The sequence below is a fragment of the Lissotriton helveticus genome, chromosome 5_1, assembly GCF_964261635.1.
Source record: "Lissotriton helveticus chromosome 5_1, aLisHel1.1, whole genome shotgun sequence".
NCBI lineage: Eukaryota > Metazoa > Chordata > Amphibia > Caudata > Salamandridae > Lissotriton > Lissotriton helveticus.
Genome location: NC_136065.1, coordinates 2,029,131,705 through 2,029,155,343, shown reverse-complemented (window position 1 = coordinate 2,029,155,343; position 23,639 = coordinate 2,029,131,705). Strand labels below are relative to the sequence as shown.

The following is a 23,639-nucleotide window of genomic DNA, read 5'->3' as shown; positions in this document are numbered from 1 at the left end:
GCGTATGGGATTTGATATTTGAGTGTAAAGACGATAAAGATACATACAATTTAAGCGGTGAAAGGACAGAAAACCACACTACTCGGAAGATTCCTGATATAAGACACGAACATCATTTTTAAGAAATGAGCCAAGGAAAGAAATTTAGTATGCGCACATGAATAGAAACTATCCTCGTTTACATTTCTTCGCGACTTGATTGACTCTCGAGGAATAGGAGGCAATAAAATTGATGTCTTGATAAAGATGGGAATATAATCCAAAAATCATTGAAATGTGTTGACGCTGCTAAAACATCATTCTAGGAAGGACATAAACTAGTTGAATGTCGATTGGATCAGAACATCAATAGTGTGGTCCTTGCATTCCTTTGGATATGTATGGATATTGGACAGGGGGTTACGTCTAAACATTTGTGTTGTCTCTCTCTTTATGCTGGTCATAAATTGGACTCTGTCTGTTTATTATAAAGTGTGTCTGTTATAACAGGGGATATATCTTTTAGGAGATATTGTACTGTGTTAACAATTTTTTTAAATAAGTGTTACAAGTGTTTACTTGTATTTTAACTTGCTTAATCTGCTTTGTATAATGAAATGAAAATGCTATGGAATTTTTTTTTTACGGTGTAATGATCATTTATTAAATACAAGTGTGATATTTTACATGTTTGTTTGACTATTGTGTTAGAACCGAAGTTGGCGTCAAGGGAACCCCTTCTTGCTTTGGTAGTAGTACACTATTTCCCTTGAGTACATTAAGGGATCCCTCTCTTTTCTTTTTACGAGAGAATACCCAGTGCCAGGAGTGATGGGGGGGGGGAGGGGGAGTGGTGAGGTAGAAAGGGGGAAAAAAACACACTGTATAAGAAAGTAAAGGGATCTTAATGTTGGCAAGATGTACAGGAAGGGAGACCGAGGCAGTGAGAGTCAAAATGTAATCCTCTTATGTCATTTCTAGGGGGGCCATGCTCCAGCCCCCCCAAAAATATACTCTAGGCTACACGCCTGATTTGACCACAAGGTGGTAAAGTGACGTTTGAACAGATGAAACAGTATTAATATTTTCCATATGGAATCGCAAAATGAAGGATGTCAAATGTTTATCAGCTGACAATTACTGTTTTTGATTGCCTTTGTCTTTATTAAAACAAATAAGGTAAACAGACTCATAACGGCATCCATTCTTTTGAAATGTTGTAGTCACCATCTAGAATATTTTTTAGCGCTACCTGATACTGGATAGGAACATGGAGGGATTTGTGTGGGCTGCATCCTCATAGCAGTGTACCTGACTGGGGCGATAGCTGTATCCAGGGGGTAGCAGAAGGGGGTGGGTAGGAGGAAACCATATTCTGCACTGGCAGGCCTGTGCTCAGTAACGCTCAAGGACAAAGGGAAACATGGGTCCTGCACAGTATTGCTTCATATGCAAAATCTTTGCTGGGTTCTAGTTTAGTGGAGGAGTGCAGAGGTGAAGATAGAAACTACAGGGCTGTTGTAATGTGACTTACTGCCAGCTTGAACAATGCATAGAAAATATATGTGATGGGGCACTGGCTACAGGTGTGCTGACTGCAGGCTGTGGGTTGCGCTGAGCGTCACTATAATTTGTTTTACCAAACTGTGCTCTCACTCTTGGGTCACCGGCCGGATCCGAAGCTCTCCCGCATTCCTCCTTTCATCATTGTCCCCGGGATAGAAGTAGGGCCGCAGGGTGGAGGGGAAGGAAACCCCGGAGAAGGTGAAGAGCAGAGACCGGTCATCCACATTGTAGAACGAGAGCCTGCCCACCTCATAGTCCAGGAAGAAGCCCACAGCGCTGAGGGGTGCACAGGGGGTCAGGAGGGTGGAGGGGTCAGTGAGAGCTTTATATTCACCATTGCTGAGACACACTCTCCAGAATCCATGCTCAGGTGATAGTGTGATCTCCCCCTTCCTGTTCACAGCCTCGTCACACACCCCCATGGTCCAGCGGGTCTTGTCCCCCACCTCCACCTCCCAGTAATGTCTCCCAGAGCTCAGTCTCTCTCTCCCCAGGGCAAGGGGGTATATAATGAACCTCTGGGGCGTGTCGGGCAGATCCTGTGCTTTGTCTCCCAGCCTCACGCTTCTTCCATCCTTGGACAGGATAAGCCATGGATGAGCAGTGTCCGGATCCAGGGTCACCGCAGCTGTAAAGCAGAGAGAAGCAGAGATAACAGATCAGAAATCAGCTGCCCACCATAAACACATCACTCTTATTCAGCGGGTCACTGCAGCAAGAGAGCTTTACTCAGTCCTGATGCACCACCCCTGGGTCACATCATCCCCATGTCAGTAAATTGTAGTAACTAATAGTGTATTATCATCATCACAGCTTTTTTTCAAACTGCACTCTGTGGTGCAGTATTGGTACTCTAGTCTATAAGTGCTGCAACATGTTATTATAGCTCAAATGTTGTAATAGCTCACAGCAGAATCAAGAGGGGGCGGCGAGAGCTGCCCCCTGAGCTGAAGGGTTTGGGAACAGGAGCACTGAGTTACTGGCTTTCACCAAATATTTAACACTTGAAGCAGGAAAGCATCTGACAGATGCCGCATGCACCCCGAAGGGCTCAGTAGTCCTCATTTCATCCAAACATTTTTTTCTGTAGTCAGATATTTTTCCTGTTGCCCACAATATATGTGCATTTAAGGACTGACCTCTCACTGATGTCATTGACTCCTGGCCTACCAACTTACACGGTGCCACCACGTGTCACATGGTATCAGCATCTCACACAGGCACCCAGCTTAGAGGCTTAGAGCCTATCATACAGAGGGAGCACAACAATGTTGTTTGCCTAACAGGAAAAGTGGATAAAACAGTCACTCAATGGAGTGCAAAGTTAATGAACTCATATCTTCCTGTTTCAAACTCTCTGTTTCCAATAAGAACATTCCATTATGTTATTCACACCATGAGAACCTAAAAAGAAGAACACAGCTCTTAATTAATTATTCGTACATATCATAACTAGTGGGGTAACCAGTACATCATACACCTTGAGCGGGGGTCGGATGGGACCAGTATTGTGATCTGTGCTGGTCTTCAGAGGTGCCTTGCAACATAAATTATCAGCATACAATAAGGTTCTTCATCTTCATTCAGATCGGTCATGTCTTTAAACCAAAAGAGAGGTGGTAGTGTTCCCTTATACAGAGATAAGAGATGGAATCGCACATCTAGTAATCATTTACAATCAACAATTCACAGTGTGAACACAAGGAGTTATCAATACGAAATCTGTTACTGTTATCGGGGTGCTATTCTGATCCTTCTGGCACCCACTACCCAAAGAGTACCATTGGTTGCAATAACAAAGTTGTATAAACAAAGATATAACAATTAGAAAGACATTTGCAGCACACCCTTATGTTTACAAAAACGGCCTATGTGGGGGGCCTTAGAACCATGAAATCAATGTTTCATGTACTCATCTCATTTCACACAAATTTTCTTTCTGATGACCAAGTAAGTTCAAACCAAAAAGCAGAGTGCACATCAATAAGTATCTTCAAATGGCGTTTTTCTTTTATTATTCTTTTTCTTTTCTCTTGTGATATTCAATTCAGACAAAACCACGTGTTTCGTCTATGGGTAGACGAAACATTTGTTGGCAGTTTTGTCTGAATTGGCAGTTTTATCTAGATTAAAAATGGTTTTCTCTAGTAAAAAGTCAAGACAACGCTTTCCCTCTTAAATGTGACTGATTCCCTAAGTGAACCACTGTTTCATGCAAAATGCATTATTACCCCAGGTTCTTTGAACATTGTGGGGTCACCCTTGTTTAAATATACATGATTTCAGTATGAGCATTTACACTGCTATAGGGTAGAACAAACAATCATTAATAAATCCAATAAGTGTGGTATTTGTATGGTGTGCGGCAGACTTTAGCAACACTTGTTTGCGCATCAGGCAGTGAGCACAGACTAAGCATCTGGAAAAAAAAGATGGTATGGAAAAAAAATAGTTGCTGTCCTTTCTGTGTTATACATTTTTTAGATGGTTTGTCATTGCTACCAGTACTCCTAAAGACTGTAAAATCATCGTCCATGCATTCGAATGGAAGTGGAAGGACACACACAAAGAAGCAATAGAAAAACGGAGACACTGAAATGCCCCTCAGGGCTGAAGCAAGCTGCAATTTCTCAAGTCAATGGCTGAAGCTTCGGGGAAAAAAGGTGCCACTGGCAACAGAAGGCGGACTCAAAGTCGGTGTAGGATATAGTATGTTTGCCATGAGCGGTAACAGAGCCCAGACTTACCTATTACCGACGGCATCTCCACCCCAGTTACCGACCCCCTTTCTCAGTGCTGGCCATATGTTTGTTTTCTGTTGTTCTGAAAAGACCATGGACTGGTACTTTAAAAGGAGTTCATATAAAAGAACACCTTTTTTCTTTTTAAACACAGCAATTCCACCTCTATTTGCTCTAGAATTAGGAAATAGACATTTCTCTTTGTATTTGCATTTTTAAGTATTTCTCCAAAGGGAGATCAATGCCAGAATTCGAAAATATTTCTAGTGTTTCCATTGGTATTGACAAAAAATGACCAGCCATTCTGATAAAATACTTGTGGGGTTACAACCCTTATTATCAATCTTATTCCCCGATTACAAGCCCTTCTCCATGTACATTTCCCATCTGCTTTCAGTAGGTAGATCATGTGTGCAGAAAGGCATTTGGTTTTCCTGCATCCGGGATCATTCCTAATTTTGCAGGTACATTTCCCAGGACACGTGACTCAGAATTGGGGGCCAAGGTGTAATTATGTACAGTGGGCGCGCCTAGTTAACAGTATGCATATCGACCAATAATCTGAGGGCTCATAGTCCTGTGTGAATAATAATAATAATAATAATCTTTATTTAGATATAAAACAATATCTTTAAAAGTTTTTCACAGATCACATTGTGTACAGTTTTGTGAATAAAAAAAGGTAAAAAAAAAAACATACGGGCACAAAAAGCATTAAAAAATAGAAATTTAAACTGTTATGTGCAACATGACCTGGCGTCTCTCGTACAGCTCCCATTATATTCAAATGATAAAATCGAACCATAAGCATACATGGTACAGTATTTCAATTTGTATTACGACCCTCCTGATTGTTGGAAATTCTGTTACAGTACATTATTTAAACTAAAAGGTGGGTGGCAAAGCCATAACAGTTTTCTTTGTGTTGAGATTGCAATACGCTTGCTGGATAAATTGGGCCAATTTTATATTTAAAACAGTGTTGTCCGTGGACAGAGCGGTAATGATGGCATGCCTACAGGTCCGAACTCCCAACCTGTTCCATTCTGGCCTGAGCATACACCTGCGTTGAGAATTGAAGGTAGGGCAGATGCAAACCACGTGCAAAATTGTTTCTGTCACTAACCCGCATCCTCTACATGTTGTGTCCTCCTCCTTACGACGCCAAATGGGTAGATTTTGAAGAAAGCGCCAGTCCCCCATTCTTAGGGCTATAAAACTGCGCTTTAAATAGAGTGAAAATGTGGTGGAAAAATACATAGCAGGGGATAGCCGTTTATAGGAGTTGACTACTGCCCAGGAATGGCTGCGTTTCGTGAGAAGAGCTTAGTTAGTGGCGAGAGATGTCAATCTCACACATTTTTTGATTGCGTTTTTAAAGACAGACTGACTAGGATTGAGGGCCCAGAGGTCGGCAGCTGATATTTGATGGGTATAGTCCTTCAAAAGACAGCCAAATGATCCTCCTGGATTGCTCTCGTTAATTTCTTTCCAGACTAGGGATTCTAGTGTACCTGGTTCAGCCTGTCTTAATTTGTGGCAAAGCTTAAGGTATGTACCAACATTAAAGGCTTCGTAATTTGTTAACCCCAACTCTAATCTGACCTGTGCTGGGGATGCGGAACTTGACAGATGGAGTACCTTTTTGTAAATTTTAGGTGTGTGTTTATTTAAAGCGGTGTTCATTTACCTTTAAAGATCTCTATACCATATGATAGTGTAGGGCCAATCTTTGCTCTTTAGACTTCCAATAGGGGAGAAAAGGTTGGACCTGAAAGTTTCTTCGACAGCTTAGAGAGTGAAACCGCTAGTGCCGTGGCTTTGGCTGCGATAACACTACTCTGCTTTATAAAGTTGCCCCTGAAATCCAAATAAACGCCTAGATATTTATATGATTGGCCAGTGGGAAGGCTTGTTTTGTTAAGTGACCAGCCACCACCACCGTAACGTTTCTTGCCAAACGGGACAATCAGGGTCTTTTTCATGTTGACTTCAAGTTGGTTAATGATCGTGTATTGCATCAGTGAGTCGAGAAGCCTTTGTATACCCTTGTGAGGCTAAACAGGGCCAGGTCATCGGCATATAAAAGATTACATAATGCCGTACCTCCTACTTTAGGCGGGTGACTGTTTACTTTGTCTAGGGTGCTTGACAAGTCTGCTATGAAAAGGTTGAAGAGAAGGGGGGCCAGCACGCATCCCTGCTTGACGCCTCGTGAGGTCATGATTTTTCGCGAGAGATGCGTGCCGGACCCTAACTTCACTCGGACCCAGGTACTGGAGTGCAGTTGGATAATTGGGTTCAGGATTTTATCTGGAATTCTCCACTGCCTCAGTTTTTCCCAGAGTGCCGCCCTGGGGACCCTGTCGAATGCAGCTTTGAAGTCGACAAAGCAGCAAAATGCTGTCCTGGATGTTGAAAGGGCTTTGTCGATGATGGTAGAGACTGCTAATAAATTTGTCATGGTTCCTGAGTTGGCAACAAACCCTGTTTGATTCAGTGGTATCAGATGGTGGTCCTTTACCCATTGCCCAAGGTCCTCCAGGATAAGCCCAGCATAATGTTTCGCCTCTATGTCCAAAAGGGCAATTAATCTGTAGTTGTTAGGGGCAGCGCGCGATACAGATTTATAAATGGGGTGGATAATTGCACCCCGCCATGAGTCCGGGATTGTTGCTGTCCTCAGAGTGTAGTTGAAAAGGTTTGTTAGCACCGTGGACCAGAAGGGAATGTCCGAATTGAACAACCTCTGTGGGAGGTCGTTCGGACCTGGTGCTCCATTTTGTTGCCCTTTTGTCACTGCTTTGGTGACTCTTTCTTCGGTTAGTACATATTCCGCGGCAGACCCTTGTATTAGATCAGATGGAGTACTCAATGATACACCAGCGCCAGTGCAATATGCACTGGTTGATCCAATAAGATCTAAGTGGTCTTGTGCCTGGAAGTGGTCCATTAGGTATGTTGCCCATTCCGATTCCTGAATATTTGCTGAGCCAGAGTTTGTCAGGTTCAAATTGGTGCGGTTGACGAGAGCCCAGAATTTCCTGGAATTTTTTTTCTTGCTCTTCTCTTGGGTAATAGCCTTCTTGAATGCATTTTGAGTTTGATGGTATATAGTAAGATAGGCGCTATTCCCCGGGAATTTTGAAAGTGACCTCAGAGCTTTGTTTCTCGTTCTCTTTAGAGACTTTGTGTCGGTGGAAACTGCGAACCCGGCAGATAGAGTGCGGCTTGAACCCTGCACTGTCGCTGGAAAGCAGCTGATCAGGTGAGAACAAAACAGCGACCATTTCACTGTCGGGGAGGCGTCTTGGTCGAATCTGCCTTTGATAAAGTCCTTACTTACTATTAAAATATTCTGGCTGTTAATCTCACTCCATTTGAGACGTTTTAAATTTTCAGAATATATTCCCTTGTAGGTTACGGGCGCCGTTTTATGGGATTCTGTCTTTGTGTTGAGAGAAATAACCTGCGGCCTGTGGTCACTTTCAGGCCGTGGATGGATGCAAAAAATGGCCAGATTGAATAATAGTTCTGAATTACAGATGGTGAAATCTAGGTAAGTTTTTGCTTCCGTTTGACCAGGTCCAGTTTGGGGGAGAGTCACTGGTTGACCTGCCATTCATTACCAAGTAGCCTGGATTGTAGAATCTCATCACGGAGAGCTCACCCAGTTTATTGAGGGCTTGATTCGGAGGTTTAGTTTGAGTCATGGCCTCAATGATGTTTGTCAGAGCGGTTCCTTCCATGTCTGCTGCTTTCCCCTGGAATAAATTGGTATTGAAGTCCCCCGTGACAATGCGGTCCGAGTTGGGGTGTTCTGTGGCAATGTCATTCATGATTTCACTGAGGCGGGCCAGGTGGTCTTTTTTAGTACGGGTGCTGGGGTTAATATACACGTTTATGAGGAAGAGTGAACGCTGCTTCCTCCACGGGTTAATTGTGACCCCAAGTAACCAGTCTTCTTTGAGTAAAAGTTGATTGAAATAACCTTTTAAGTTGTTAGAAATATATGTAGACAGACCGCCTTTAGAGTGACCGTAGCGGCTGTCCCTAAGTGCTGGCTTCCAAAATTCAATGTAACCTGCAATAGGGCGGCCCTCTGTGGCACAGGTTTCCTGTAAGGCAATTGCTGCATGTTTGCGTAAGAAGGCCAGAGTGTCGTCATTGGAGGTTGTTTGGTGGAGCCCGCTGATGTTCCATGAGCACAGTGAGAAGGGCAACCGCCCTTGCCTGTTGTCTGTATTTAACTGTAGTTCTGCTGCTGGGTTTGGTTTTCCAGGGGGTTTATATTTTTCTGCCTGCGTCTCTGCCACGAACGGTCAGTTTGAGATTTTAGAGGACAGGATCGCTGGCAGCCACCCCCAGCCTTGGCTTGGGTCTGCATTGTCACCGTCTTTTTTAAAGGATTTCATTTCGACGTCTGGTCCGGACGCGTTTTTTAGAACGGAGTAAGGTCTTGCATGTACTGTTGATTTAATGGTAACCGATTGTCTAGGTGAAGTCGATCTGGTTAGCAGGGAAATTGGATACCCTGGCGTGGAATATGGGTACACACTAATTCCCCAGTTTCGCAAGATGGACTTGTGTTCCAAAAAAGCTCCTACCAAGCTGGCCGATTTACAAGTCGCCACAGTGACCTCTGATGGTTGGTTACCTCTGGGGGGAAAGAATTCAATGGAATTAATGCTATCCGTGGACAACCCTGCGAGCCCCGGGATGCCTTCCACGAGTTTTATCAGGTTCGATCTTTTAAGAATGTTGTGTCGACCCTTGGATTCATATTCAGGAGCCAATAGGATCTGATGGCACGATGGATCGTTTTTGCTTGCCTCCGGTGCACTTAGAAGCAGGTTGTCAAGTTTATTGGGTAACATGGCTGGTTTGGGTTCGTGTGTCTGTTGTGTCAATCTTTGCAGGGCCGACTTCAACGGTGGGCTGTGGCTAGTCAAAGTTGTTGAATTATTACGAATGGTTTTAGAGTAGTTTGATCTTAACGTTACATTGTCCTTTCCGGGTGGAATTGGAGCCATCGGTGACTTAGGTTTTCCTGGTACCGTCTTGGGCCCGGTTGCACTTATCTTGTCTGAGCTCATCCCTGTGTTTTCTGTGGATGCGTTTAGGTCGTCCATTTCTAGGTCCGTATTTGGCTTGCTTTGGTCCTGGTAGCTCCTCGCTGGTTGTTGGGTGATTATTCCTAGGATTTCTCCATTGTGGTTTGACGTAGGCAATAATGCACTGGTTTTGGTGTGGAGTTTTTTATTCTCTGCTTTTACAAAAAGAGGGAAGAGTTCCTGGTGGGCCACATTGGAACTTGCCCTGAGTTTGTTTCTAGTTTTACGCTGCCGTTTGCGCTCTCTCTTACTGCATGGTGGGGGGAGCGCTGGGGGAACTTCCACTGTTGGAGCGGTCTGGGGCACTGGGCTGTCTTTTGACCCGGTCACAAGTTGGTCTGGGCTGATTGTGGGCCCAGTTGAAGTCAATGGTGGACCGTTGTCGTCTGCCGGCTTTGGTTGTAGTTGACCACAGAGGCCCTGCCCGTTCGGCTCAATTGGGCCGGTTGTTATTCCTGCTCTTAGCGGCACCCCTTCGTTCATATTTGCACTCTGCTTGACAAGGTCTTGGGTAAGGTGTTGCTGTTCTTGCTGTGGGGGGAGGAAGGTGTAGTGAGGACGTTTCCTCCCCTCATCAACTTGACTTCCCTTATGACGGTGGTTAGGCATTCTGGAAGCAGAGAGAGAGAGTCTATGATGGGGGAGCAGCAGCAAACTGATTGGGCAAGCTTCGTGGAGGCTTGCGCCCTTAAGATTAAATTGTTTAGTTTGTCTAGTTTGCCTTCGATCCCAGACGTGAATAATGTAAAGGTGTTTAATAGGTCAACCTGCACCTCCAATTTTACCGAGTGATAGTTTAATGCGTTAACAGTTTGTTGGAGGGTCTGGAGGAGCTGTGGCCAGGCACTAGTTGCTGTATGATCTTTGGTGTTGGACTTTTCGTTTGAGGTGTGCCTGGGGGAATTTTGAGTGGTCTTGAAAAAGAGAGACAGATCTGAGATGAGCTGATCATTCGAGTCGGGCGGTTCTGACTGATTTTGCAGTGAGTCCTTTGTTAGTCCAGGTGGCGAAAATATCATGTACGAGGGGCTCGAAGCTGGTGATAGTTAGAGTGGTTGTTGTTTGTGGTTGCTGTTGAGAGGCACAAGGTTGACTTGCCTATGGATTTGCGCCGTCGTTGTTTGCCGAGGCAAAACCACAGAGGGCTCCATTGGTGTCGCCGGGCGAGCTTCAGGGGACTGTGTTAGAACTGAGCAGGCCTTTGTTGTGCACAAGGTGCCCTCCAACTGGGTTTGCGATGAGTGAGATGATCCTTTGTCCTCTGCTGGGGACACAGGAAACTTGCCCAATGGGGAATGGGCATATTGGAAATTTTTGCTGTTTACGATGGAAGTTTCATCATTTCGCCGCTTCCTCGGCAGATTATTGTGGGTAGATCCAAAGATGTAAACTTCTGATGATGCTGTCGCCTTCTTGGTTTCGAATGCCCAATGTTGCGGTGAGGCCAAATGGATCAACCCTGGTTGAACCGGGGTTATAGATGTGATAACCTCTGGGAATTGAAGATGTGGTTGTGACGATACAACAGTCTTTGTTGGCGTTTTTCTGAAATAGTCCCACAAGCTTAAGGGTTTTTGAGGTTTTGATCTGTGGTTGGCCTGGTTTGACGCCTCGGCGACATCAGATTGGTTGGATTTCTTTCGCTTTGGTGGCGCCGTGTACTTCCTTACTTTTCCAGATCTCATGTTCCGAGGTATAGTTGAGCTCTTCTGAATACTCCCAGAGCCAAGGCTCGACTGAACTAAGCCGGGCTTGCGGTGGCTCGCAGTAGCTTTTTATTGCAGCGTGGTTTTGGAGTTTGGCCACAGTGCGTTATAACTGTGCAACTATATAGCTATATATGTATATAGCTAGTGGCACCCCCCTGCTCGCTTAATCCAAACTACCCTAGGCCCCCCCCCAACCTTGACCCCACCGGCTATCACCACCTCTCCCCTCCGGCTCAAGCGAAAGGCCCGAGATTAACTAGGGTTTCGTGCAGCACAGGCGCAATGTGATCACAGAGCGCTAAGTGCAGGCACGTCAGGGGGTGGGGGGGTTGGTGTGGAGCCGGCAGGGCCTGGCCGAGATGGTCGAGACCTAGGCGGGCTCTGGGATGAGGAGCAAGGGGAGCAGCCCCAAAACTAGTGAGTTCTGTTGACAGGCCAGGTGACGGGCGAGGGGGCAGGGGATGGCTGAGGGCTAAGAGCACAGGGGAGTGGAGCCACCCGCCAAGAGCCCTGAGGGTGCACTGGGGGCTGCGAGGGGTAATCTGGGCAGAGAAAACTTGGGTGAGAGGTCTAAGCGCGAGGGGCTCCGTGCGCCATGCAACTTGCGTGATTCAGGGGGCGGGGGGGCAGGAGAAAAAGCCGCCCGGGAGCACCTACACACCAGAGCCCGTCAGCGACGGGAATGGCGATAATTTGCCTCCCAGACAGCCTCTGAACCCCTGTACCTCGAACCCCCTCACGTGTGCTGGTTACGCGCTGCCGCCTTACCGTGATTCGACCGATGTCCACCCTCCGAGCTCAGAAAACTGCGAAACGTGCAGCTGCCCAACAGCCTCGCAGTGCCCGGCTCCCTGCTCTTTTCGATTCTCGAACACCACCGCTCACACACGCCGCACACTCACCGCCTACAGCCTCTCCACCCACCTGCATCACCACGCCTTGCCTGACGAGCAACAGTAATCACGCTAATGGGACGCGGCCAATCGTAGTCCTGTGTGGTTCCAGTGACATAGGCGAATACTGTCAAAATAGGCACTGCTACCCAGGATTGTTCCACTTTCGTATGTTCAGGTTTATTTAGGGAGTACATGAAACAATCCCGTAATTCCTCTCTTTCCCTCTCTGGGTTTGTAGAGTCCACAGGATTGTCCCTGCTTGCGCGTTGATGCATCGTTAAACAAGGTGCGCGGAGGGCAAACAGGAATAGTACGCCTGTTACATTAAATTCGCTGCCCCTAGGACACACACAAACTCATGGCTGACTTGGGGTATCACATTAGTGAAATGTAGATGAGCTATTTGAAGCAGCCATTCTTTCATTCACTTTGCAGGTGGCATCCAACCTACCTTCCAAAGACGAGCCAGTAAGCTCCTTTTCTGGCTGTTACAGTTAGTGACAGCGCACGCCTACAGGGGGATGTCTGGCGGGCCCCATGGGACCCTTCTTCCCTGTGCAGGGTTCACTTTCATAGGGGAAGCACACTGACTGTGTGCCACCTTTTTGTGGGGCAGAGTCAGTTTACCTTCCGACAGCCTCTGTGCCTCTGTTCAAGCAATCAAAATCTGGTGCTTGCTGATCAGCAAAGTGTTTCCCTCATTTGCATTGCATGGGCCCACTCCCCATGCACATGAGGGCATGCACCCTTAGGCCATTGGCGGTTCCATATGTGCGCCAGCGCTATTTGTATTACAGAAATGGCAGCACAGGCATCAGCAGCTGATTCTGTAATACGAAAGTGCCCTGGGTGCGCAGGAATCTTGCACAAGTGCCTATGGCCCTCCTGGCGCGCTTTAGGTAATACGCCACACATTAGTTAGGTCACCTCTCTGTGACAGTGTGGCTTCAAATGAGACTTAACACGTCCTTGCAACCTTCTTTGAGCCCAGATGATTTCTATACTCTCCTATGGCCGCGTGTGCCTTGTCTGCATTGTCATTGCCCCTCCTATTGAGTTTCAGCTTCTGGAAGCCTCCATAAAGGGTTAAGAGTTTGTGACTGTCAATATGAAAGATTTTTACTCACTTGCCCAGGATCTAATGTACGTCCACTCTGAAAGTAAGAAGAAGAAAATGGAGAAAGTGTCAAATCAAATCTAGCAGCTAGAAGTAGGTTACACAAAACCATTTATTACTATTTATTCAACTTACCCCGTTCTGTAGGAAAAGTGGCTGTATTAAAAAAAGAAGAATTGATACATCAGGTCCCAAATCATCAGTTCATTCTTACTTGTCTTCCTTTTAATTGAACAATCGTCTACCCCACCTAAACCCACCCTTCCCTCCACTTGTTACCCCTCATCCCGTTATTCTATATACCCCTCATTCCTCCCTCCTTTCCACCCCATGGCCCCTCTAGCTAACCAGTGCTCATCCAGGGATAATGTACCACATGATTTTTAAGGGAAGTTATTGCTACTCCAAACCTCACAGTACAGGGTGAGGAGCAGGTACCATAGAGATGCTATATTCTTGAACTGAACACTATATTTGGGGGGCAGGCGTGTCAATCTTCACTAATGCTATTAATTTGTAAATTATGTGATTTCCATATTTTCTCTTGGTTGTGACTAATCCTACTGCCTCTTGTTTCAAGAGTATATTCAATGCTAGGCTATCAGTTTCTCACCTCTTCTGATCGGATTACTTGATAGACACTTGTCTCATACTAAGAGGTCAGATTCATTGCTGCACTTTAAGAAGACAAAATATCTAAAACGGAGGCCTTTTGTCTCACTCGAGTGTTTCTGGCCAGCTTCATTGCCTGATTTCCAGGTAGAGTGTCTACTCTCCTATTGCTCTATAATTCGAGCTACTCTTTGCTCTTTTCTCTGACATTGATTCCTCCACATATTTTCTAATGAACCTCACAACATTGTTCCATATCACCTCCTTGAGTTGTGACAAGTGAAAATAAGAACTAAACAAAAACAGTACATGTTCAGCTAAGCAGATGCATCTATGTATTTATCTGACAATAGTTATCTATATGGTGGGAGTTTTGAAACTTTCAATTTGAGTTTGTTAGTATTGCCACATTTCCTTTAAAAATTTATTATTTTCATCATATACTTTTGATAAATAAACCTATTTAGTGAATAAACCTCCCAGTTTCAAGATACTTATTCTTTTATTCAGTATTTATCCATATTTTCTTCGAATTGGATGAACTCACATTTATGTATTTATCCTGTGAAAATGGACGTGTCAACCATAATTTTTCCACACTTGTATATAAAAAGGAACATTCATGTTTGATAAAGATAGGAATTAGTGCTTTAAAAAATGGCCAAACACAACACATCATTTTATTAAGGTTTTACTAAAAATAAATTGTGAGGTTTACTAATTTCTATTACTCAACAGAACCTACCCTTTAAGGTATCCAAACACTGCACATACATTAAAAGGTAGTGGAAACAAAAGTCAAATAGTGGGAGTAATAGCTATAGTAACCAATGTACATGTTCCATCTTTTTTTATAATTACAAATAAACGCAGACAAGGCAACAGATTAATTTTTCTTCTGCATGTGCATAAAAGGAAAACAGAGTTTCCAGGGGATGGAGGTGGGGGTCATTTAGCATACAGCACACCGCCAATCGTTCAATTGGGTTGGTGGCAGCACAGTCTAAACTGGATCACTCTCCATACTGAAGGGTTCTAAGGGTTCTCCTACGTTTTTCCACACCAGGGAAGCATGGAAGTGATTGCAGGTCAGGCATGCAGCCTTGGCAAGTAGGGCCCTCTTCCCCACCTCCAAACAAATCCCTTACAGGGGTCTTTTTTCAGAAACAAAACCTAATGTCCTTGATGAAAAAGGAGGTATTAATCTTGCTCAGGACTATCATAGTTCACATGGAGGAACCGGGGAGCAGATAAGGCTTTGAAGGCCTACCTTAAATCTGGTAATTTTGGGAAGCCATCCCTATCAGCGTGTGCTCTTGAGGAAGGCTTTCCCAACTGCACAGTGATTGGCACTCAGGACTCCCACCTCTAAATGCGGGAGAATTCGATAGCTTTTAGATATTTTTCCAGTTTTTTTGCTGTTCAATAAAACATTGGAAACTTTTCCTATACCTTCTCTCAGATGTGGCTTGGACCCATCACTGCCACATCATCAGTCTTTGTCATGCACTCAAATGGCCTCTGCAGACAACTGCCTGTGTGAAGGCTATATGAGCTTGTTGAAGCCATGGAGTGTGAAGAACATGGTGTGCTTTTACCAAACGGAGGAGGATTATACTCACTAGAGACTCAGCGTTTTCTCATAAGGTTGACTGTGGCCATTTTTAAGATAATATTCATTTATTAGATGAATTTTCATTACACTATTGTCTGAGCTTCAGAATAAACATTAACCCAGGGCTGGACACTGCTGACTGATCTGTCAATCTTAAAATCACAAACCATATTTGTTTAATTAAGTAATCCACATGACAGATCTGTCTGACTATATGAGATCATATTACCAATCTCTTCCCTTTTTTGCTTTTCTTAAACCAATCTGCAATTGTTTTAATCTAACATCTGATTTAGCCCAGCTTTAATGACAAAGCTATTAATTTACCATACCGGGTTTCAAATATTTTCCATCATTATAATTTTGTGAATTCCCTGACAGGTAACTTTAACGTTAGATTTAAAAACAAATACGGCAGCATGACGTTTGGTAGCTCATCCAATCTTAGACCAGATAAATAAACAATTCTGCCAGCAAGCAGATCACTTTATAACAAGGTCATAAGTGCTCAATAAGTTTAGGTAATAACAGCACATAACTCCTTTGAACCCCCAAGTTGAACCTCTACAGCCCTGTAACCTGTGGCTTCACAGGTGCTACAGCATCTCCAAATACATGGACATTACTCACATGCACCAGGTGTTATGTAGCTGCTCTCTAAAAGTAAGAAGAAAATAGTGGGTATATGCAATTACCATAAAGAGGAAACAGTACATTAAAACATTTCATAACCTCTATCAAACTTACCCAGTTCTGCAGGAAATGTTTCTGTATAAATAAGACACAAAATGCTAGATTAGATCCCAAATTATCATATAGCATTTTAAATATATCATACCTTTTGAGTTACTTATAATTTATATGTTTAGATGCTAATTCTCTTAATTTCCCCAAAATGGAGATGCAACGGAACAAGTTACACACCTAAGGGAATGCTCTTTCTGGTGGATACTCTAACTGCAGATGCTTCACCTTTAGAATATTGCCCAGGCCCCAGACTGGATTAAGAAGCATATTTCATAGCAAAACTCTAAAGGTGCTCTAAAATACTCTAAATTGCTCTTTGGATAGATACTTCTAACCACAGATTACTCACCTTTAGAACAGATACCAAAGCAGCATCTTCCGAAGGCAGAGAGTCTGCGGAGTGGACTCAAATCAAAAAGTCACGCATGACCGGACTGGCAAAAAGCCATTCCGGACAGTCCTGGTTGTCAAGGCAGTATTGCTTTGTGAACGTGTGCACTGATGCCCACGCACAGCCTGGCAGATGTCAAGTATGCATGCAATGAGCCCAGAGAGCTGGGTTCTGAGACCTAGCTTGTGTCACGGCTCCTGGCCAATGTGGTCAGACAGAGCCTTTAAGAAAGAAAAAAAAATTATTTCTAGAGTCCCCTCACTTACCGGGGTTGCCCCTTGGTGACATGCTTCATCATTGGGACCATCCCAGTTCTCTACGAAAAGGGGCGTGCTACGACTTGCGAATTACGTAGGAGCACTATTTTTGTGAAGGACTATGTGTAGTGCAAGTGTAGCGGAGTGGGTGTAAGTGATTTAAAAATACAGTGCTAGTGGGCCTCAACAAATTTATTACTGCTCCTAGGTTGGTATGGTTTAAAATGGGGTAGGACACTGTGTTGCGACCTGTAATGAAGGTGGGATCAGTGTGCGGTCGACATGTTTCAAGCTTCCCCTATCTTTTCATCAGGACCACACAGGGACCAGCCCCGTGTATGCCACTCCTGGTATTGCCTACATAGGAACATAAAATATGATACAAAAAACATATGACGCTGCTACTAATAAAAGTATGCGTGATAATACATACGATCTGATTCTACGCAGTATATCAGTAAAACAATAAGGGAAAATTAGTGGTACACAACCCCTTTCTCGATAGAGTCAGGGTACATAACTTCCTTCATACTGCACGCAGAATATGGTAGTTTGTTTGCTCCATATTGGTGCGTGCAAACTCTCTGGTCCGGTGAAGTGCTGTGAAAAAAATATACATAGTGATTTGTGGCGTGAATTCACACATTAAAACAACACAGGACTTTATGTGACAGTAGAGACAGACACACGTTTAGACACACATAACAGAATGAAAGCAAAGTGCGGTTTCGTTACATTGCTAAAGCCCGATATTATTGTTTAGTAATAACAATAATATTGGGCTTTAGCAATGTAACAAAACCACACTTTGTTTTCATTTTTTCCGCACTACCAGGATTACTTCGAAGGGTGACACCGCCCCCCCACCCCCCAGAGACCATGGAGTGCTAGTAGGCACCGTGTAAAGTAATTATTGAGAAAACCATTCTATGTTATGTGTGTCTAAATGTGTGTCTGTCTCTACTGTCACACGAAGTCCTGTGTTGTTTTAATGTGTGAATTCATGCCATGACACAAGCTAGGTCTCAGAACCCAGCACTCTGGGCTTTTTCTTTCATGATACGTCTTCGGAGGGCGACCTAGTTTTGTATACCTACTTCTCCCCCCTTGTATTTTTAAGTATGCAGGCAACACAGTGGTAGCAGCCTTAGCCCTGGTGAAATGGGCCCTCATTCCCGCCAGAGGCTGCTATTGAGCCAGTGTGCAGCAGCTCTTAACGCAAAGGATTAGTCACCTTGACAAAGGTAAACTGTTGGAATCCCTCCTGCTCTTTTGTGAGGCGAGGAGGGGCAAAGAGAACTGGGAGAGTGATGGATTGCCCAACGTGGAAAGGAATCATGACTTTTGGCAAGAAGGCCACCTGAGTTCGGAGCACCAGTTTATCTGCAGAAAAGCTATTGTAGGCAGTTGCATCGACAGTGCCTAAAGTTCACTCACACTAAGAGCTGAAGTGATCGCAAAAAGGTATATAGTTCTTTGAGTCAGAAGATAAAATGAGTAGATGTGCAACACCTAGAAGGGTGTACATATGACAACCATCAAGACTAAGTTAGGGTCCCACTGCGCCATCACAAAACATTTGAGAGGGAACAAGTGTCAAACCTTTAATAAATCTCATCACAACAGATGGTGTAAACAAGTACGGTAGGTCCAGCAAATGCCAAAAGGCAAAAAGGACCGACAAATAACCTTAAATAGTGACTACTGCCATGCTGGCCAAAGGCAAAACAAACAAAACAATATCCAACAGTTTGGCTTGTAAGGGTTTGCCCTGTGGGCTCACCCTCAGGCCACACATATGTCCAAACCCCTGATGTGGCAACCAATCTGACATACAGGATGACCTCCGCAACTTCGGATGACAGGTGCCTGGAGGTTAGATTGCTCCAGTTTGGGTGAAGGGCCTTGCCCTGCGATACAAGTCATCTCAAAGTGGTAGCCTGAACAGAAGGCAGATGCTCATGCACAGATGTTCCAGGTACCATCCTCTCCTGGCCTAATCCAGAGCCATTAGGATAACTAGGACCTGGCCTTTCCTGATCTTTCTCAGAACTCGGTGCACGAGATGTAGGGGTGAAAAGGCATACAGGAGTCCGGCGTCCTGTTCTGGCCAGAACGCAAATCATAGTGACTCTCTTTGTAGAAACTCCAACGAACAAAGCAGAACTATTGGCACTATTCCACGTTGGTATGCAGACAACATTAGTGATCTGCCAGATGCTGACGGCTGAGCTTGTCCACCCTGGCAGCCATTTTTTATTTTATGTATTTTTTAGTGTTTTATATAGCACAAACATGACCCAGAAATGGGTATCAGAGCACTTCACATATATATAGCAATGTGGTTTTGAACAATACAATTGAAATCAATAAATAGTTGTAATTGTCAACAATACAAAAGTGAGACGAGGAAAAACCTTTGTACATTCAGCCTAGGTTATTAACTTATAATACATATGCACTTGTTCTGGGTATTTATAGGTGTAGCAGTCCTCAAGCAAAAATCTAAATACGAATAAGGATACGCGGGATGCGCCCAGTAATAGAGAGAATTGCTCCATCAAGAGTCTGGTAACGGAAGAGCTTGAGAGATAGATACTCAGCTTGGGCTTCTAGACCATGAAGTGAAAAGGGCAGCTGAGGATTAAGGGAGGAATTTGCTCATTAGCAAGGATTTTTCTGATGCTTGGTGGGAGCGAGTTCCATATTCTTGGTGCAGCTCCAGAAAGGGCTCTGTTGTATGTTTTTTTCTCTTAACCCCTTCCATGCTGGTGACGAACCCCAGCCGTCACGCTCCACGGTGCTCGTGTGCTGATGACGGCTGGGGTTCGTCACGGCCCCGCCCTGTTCGTGCGGTTGCCGCACACGGGGGGAATCGCGGCCGCACAGAAGGGGTTAAGGAGTATTGGAGGTTTTAGAAGGGGGGAACCGCCGCTCTGTAAGAGTGTGCTTCCTCCAGAAATCGAAATTTTCTGTGCGGAGTACAATGGAGTTTTGTGATAGATCGCTTTATAAGTGATGCAGGCCATTTTTAGTTGGATTCTTGCTACATAAGGCAGCCAGTTGAGAGCTTTAAGATGGGGGGGAAATGTGGTCAAATGTATTTGATCCTGTTATGACTCTTGCGGCTGCATTAAGACAGGCTTCAAGCGGGGCTGTTGAGACTTTGGATAGTCCTGAAAAGGTAGTACATCCATATTCAAGTCTCGAGATGACTAATGACTGAACTGCAGTTTAGAGGTCTGATGTAAGGTTTCATTTTTCTAAGATAGCCGAGGTGAAAACGGGCATTTTTAGCCATCAAGTTGATGTGGGATTGCATATTAAGGTTCTTGTCTAGAGTATTTCCTAGCGAATTGGCAGAGTCCACAAGGATCGGAGTGCAGTCTAGTGCAGTGATCATCTAGGTCCAATCCTTCCACACCGTGGAGGTTTTTTGGGGGGACATCAGAAGGAATTTGTTTTCTTGAAAGTATATCTTAAGGTGATTGGTTGTTAGCCAATGGACGGTCTTTTTTAATGCTTGGTTTATCATCTTAATCTCTTCCAGAGAAGTGATCTTAATATGTAGCTGGGTGTTGTCCACATACATGTGGAAGGAGATGTTAGCCTGCTGTAGTATTTTGGTTAAGGGTTTGATATAAAGATTAAATAGTGATGGAGATAGTGTTGAGCCTTGTGGAGCTCCTAATAGGTTTGGGGATGGTGTGGATAGATTTAGATTCACCAGGAATCTTTGTGTTCTGTTATCTAAGAAGGATGTAAACCATTTTAGGACGGTTCCCAATATGCACATCCTATTCTCAAGTCTCTAGAGTATTTTGCCGTGGTTAACAGCGTCGAACACAGACGAGAGGTTAAGCAGCACAAGCAGACATGTTTCATTACTGTCTAATGCTAGTAGGGCGTCATCTACTATATGTAGAATAGCTGTTTCGGTGTTGTGCCCGGGTCTGAAACCTGATTGACAGATGTCAAACAGTTTTAAGTTCATTATGTGTTGGTTAAGCTGTTGTTGAACACATTTTTCTATTACTTTCGCTAGCATGGGAATGTTAGTTATTGGTCGGAAATTGATTTGGTCTGAAGGGTTCTCTGTAGGTTTTGTTAGGATGGGGATAACTTGGCCAGTTTTTAGGCAATCCAGGATGGATCTTTGCAAAAACGATGCATTGATTATCTTGGTCCAGATAGGGATGAAGGTATGGTAGATAGATGACAAGCAATTTGACGGAAGGGGGTCGTTGTAGAGGTTGTTTGGTTTTATAGTCAATATGATTTTGGTGATGTCTCTGTGGCTGTAAAGTTTGAAGGAGGACCACTGGGCTTAATTTTTGGCTCCTGATATAGTAGGTTGGGTTGGAGGATTGGTTGGAGAATTTTTAGAGGTAGTGCTGTTGTCAGCGGTAGTCTTGAGTTCCTTCCCTAGGGAAGCGGCTTTCACAGTAAAGAAGGAGGAGAATTCTTCGCTGCTTAGATGTGATTTTGATGTCAAGAGTGTGGATTTGGCTATTTTGTGTGACTGCAGTTTTAATATTTCAAATATTTTCCTCGGTCTGTTTTTGGCGTTGTCAAGTTCCGATCTAAAGAGGTCTTTTTTAGATTTTAGGATACTTTGTTGTAGGAGTTGACGTCCTCCATATTATTAGGAGGAAGAAGATCTTTCTTGTATGGAGTTGCCAGTATTTCCAACTTTAGGTTTTTATGTCACAAACCCATTGTCTGGGTTTGATTGATTGTGAGGTTGATTTCTTTTCTGTTGGAGGTATTCTGGATGGTGATAATATGATGGTCTGACCAATCGCAGGGGTCGATTTGGATTGATTTAATAATTTTTTCTTTGGAAATGATCCAGTCTAGTGTTGCACCTATAGTCTTAAGGTGGTTTAAGACCAGGAAAATGGCTTTTTTCTCCAGCCAACTCTAGAGGTGCAGGGCCCCATTGGACCCAGGACCCCACTCTGCCCATCTTTTTTTTCACAACAATTCTTTTTTTTATTTGATTGAGCAGGTAGGGCATGTATGCAGTTCTCCACAGTCAGGAGGGCCTGCCAAATATCAACATTGGTATGAGCAGCACAGAAACCCAATCAAAAAAACAACCCCACGTAACCCCCCCCCCAGCCTCCCACATCCACCCCATGGCCCACCTTATCCCTCCCTAACCCTGTGCACGTGATCCCAATAAGCCTCCCAGAATGTTTGTGTCCAGCCAGAAAACTCGTGTTCCCTCGGGCCTATACTCCATCTTCCACATCTAGACCATCATCAGGTTCCACTGGGGGCACCAGGGTCAGACCCCGATACTCCGCCCACCTCCTCCAAATTTTGTAATGTTTCCGGGGGCATCCTCTGGCCTCAAACACAGGGCGCTCTAGCCCCATAAAGTAGTCCATCCCTGCTTTCCACGCGTTCAACGGGGGGCACGATCACTCTTCCAAGCTTGTGCCAAATACCGTTTTGCCACGATAAGACCCAACAATAAAAGGTGGCGCTTGTAGGTATTCCCCCCACGCCCTCCAGTACATGTAAAAGGCCCAGTCGAGGGGTACGGGGAAGATCCCACCCCAGCACCTCCGACAGGCAGCTCCACACACCCCTCCAGAATCTGGTCAGGCCAACACACGACCATACCGTATGCAGCAGGGTACCCATCTCAGCTCCGCATCGCAAACACTCCGGGGATCCAATAAAGCCTGCTTTCCACAGTTGCTCCCTCTTGTAATAGGCCCTATGCAAATATTTAAATTGGACCAGCCTGAGACGCACCGCGAAAGCAGTCCCTCGCGGGGACTCCAAGGCTTCCCTCCAATCGTCCTCATCTAGGGGTCCAACTGTTGAAAATGGCAATGTATATGCACATAAGCGGCGTTCATTTGTGTTCACTGTACCCCTTGTTGTAAGCAGAACGGATATCGCGAAACACTGACTGTGTTATCCCGCCAGCATAGACCCATGCACACACGTACACGACAGCCATTTTAGGCACCATGGCCTCTCTGCCCGTTTGTTAAACCCCCGGCACCCCTCCCCGCGCACACTGCTCATGCATCGGCCATAAAACCCTCTCCCTCTGCGTGACCCTGCTCTAGAGGTAACCCTCCTGTTCGACCCACACCCCCCCATTTCCTCCCAAGAGCACCCTTCCCCTCAGCTGACGAGCCCCCCCCCCCACCCCCCCAGCTGCACTTGGCCTTTCGACCCGGTCCAAAGTCCTAAGACCAAGCCTCGTGGATGTACACCCCCCCCCTTCTTTTCCTGCCCAGCATAACAAAACCGTGATACACCAACCGAAGTGCCCGATCTTATCGCCTGCCCAACCTTTGATCTGATCATCCCCTCCTGCCCTCGTGTCCTGTAGGAATGTCCGGCTGAGAGATCACAATCTCTTGTTACATTCAGGAGGGGAGGATGACATCTGAACGACTGGTATGGGAATATTATTTACAACAAGGGGTGGTGATGGACAGAGTCTCTGAATTAAGCAGAGTACTCTCACCCAGTCAAGAGATCAGGGCTAGATCCAACACCGTTTTTTAGCTCATTGCACCATCCCAGTTTCAGAACCTGGCTGTATGCAAATTAGTCTGTCCCTGGCCCAGTGCATCATGGGAACAGGGCAGACCAGACTACAAAAGCCAATTCTTACACTGGGAAGGAAACAAGCTTCCGGGGACCGGTTTCTGCCATTTCAGGCGTCTTCGGCCCGGCTTGCTTGAATCCTGATGGTGCAATGAGCAAGGGACTCACATCTGAGTATACCCTTCCACGCTTAGGGTGGACAAAATTATTTACAACAAGGGGTGGTGATGGACAGAGTCTCTGAATTAAGCAGAGTACTCTCACCCAGTCAAGAGATCAGGGCTAGATCCAACACCGTTTTTTAGCTCATTGC

At 44.9% G+C, this 23,639-nt stretch overlaps 1 protein-coding gene across 4 annotated transcripts in view; it reads right to left on the bottom strand.

Annotated features, from left to right (window-relative positions):
* Nucleotides 1–1,122: 1,122 nt before the first annotated feature.
* LOC144756203 (E3 ubiquitin-protein ligase TRIM39-like) overlaps nucleotides 1,123–23,639 on the bottom strand; it is a 115,087-nt gene continuing 92,570 nt past the window's right edge. For 2 of the 4 annotated variants that reach the window (XM_078645810.1, XM_078645811.1), the window contains exons 6-10: nucleotides 16,097–16,117; nucleotides 15,980–16,006; nucleotides 13,258–13,278; nucleotides 13,133–13,159; nucleotides 1,123–2,173 (exon numbers count right to left, since the gene is read on the bottom strand). In XM_078645810.1, the coding sequence (XP_078501936.1) occupies nucleotides 1,632–2,173; nucleotides 13,133–13,159; nucleotides 13,258–13,278; nucleotides 15,980–16,006; nucleotides 16,097–16,117 (638 nt within the window). In that variant the 3' untranslated portion in view covers nucleotides 1,123–1,631. The remainder of the gene's footprint in view (nucleotides 2,174–13,132; nucleotides 13,160–13,257; nucleotides 13,279–15,979; nucleotides 16,007–16,096; nucleotides 16,118–23,639) is intronic. The other 2 variants (XM_078645813.1, XM_078645812.1) reach the window with 1 other exon arrangement.